General features: G+C 37.6%; 1 protein-coding gene across 1 annotated transcript in view; it reads right to left on the reverse strand.

The window, feature by feature from the left end:
- Positions 1–504: 504 nt before the first annotated feature.
- The window catches only part of LOC104272970 (histone-lysine N-methyltransferase SUV420H1-like), a 6839-nt gene continuing 6608 nt past the window's right edge, over positions 505–735 (reverse strand). Inside the window, 1 exon segment of the mRNA XM_009868100.1 lies at positions 505–735. This exon segment is cut by the window's right edge and continues 25 nt beyond it. Coding sequence (XP_009866402.1) covers positions 505–735 — 231 coding nt within the window.

A 735-nucleotide genomic window follows, 5' to 3' on the forward strand; every position in this document is an offset into this window, starting at 1 on the left:
TTTTGTCGTCGTTTCCTTTTCCGTAAGAGCAAAACCGACGCCGATCAGAAAAGAATTACGTAGCCACACCGCGTTCTCGTTGTCCTGCACGGAAAGATTTGATGCGGTTTCATAACTTTGCTCGAGCCTTGATTATTTTTTTTTACTTTATTTTTTATTTATTTTTTTTTTTACACAGAGCTTTACCTCTAACTCAGAATTGCACATAAGAAGGCTATTAAAAAGTACAATAAAAATCTGCACAAATCAGACTTAAGAAGAGTCGGTATGCTGTACACTTTCTACAATATTACGTCGATAGGTGAATAAACAAGAGAAGTGCTGCCACTAGGTTTTTGTTTTGTTTTGTTTTGTTTTTTTCCAGAAAGGTCTTCAGCTGAGGAATAATCAAATGGAATTTTTATGTTGGGTTTTTTGTGTTGTGGGTAGGGTGAGGATTTTTTTTTTTTAAATTTTTAAAATTTTTTAAAAATTACATCCAGGTCAGTTTAAAGACCTATAAGCTTATGCATTGAGCCTTAAAGACTGATCTTCTCTCCTCCTGGAAGAAATATCGATATCTATTGAATCCTTGCCAACAATAAGCCTTAACCTCTTCGCCGGCGGAAGAGGAATAAAGTCATCAAATTCGTCGTCGTAGTCGTCCTCCTCTTCATCGTCATCTTCCGACGAAGACTCATCTGCCGTCTCCTCTTCGTAGTGCCCGTAATCGTCTACTTCCATTCGCGACTCCAA

The sequence above is a fragment of the Apaloderma vittatum genome, unplaced genomic scaffold, assembly GCF_000703405.1.
Source record: "Apaloderma vittatum isolate BGI_N311 unplaced genomic scaffold, ASM70340v1 scaffold35914, whole genome shotgun sequence".
NCBI classification, from domain to species: domain Eukaryota; kingdom Metazoa; phylum Chordata; class Aves; order Trogoniformes; family Trogonidae; genus Apaloderma; species Apaloderma vittatum.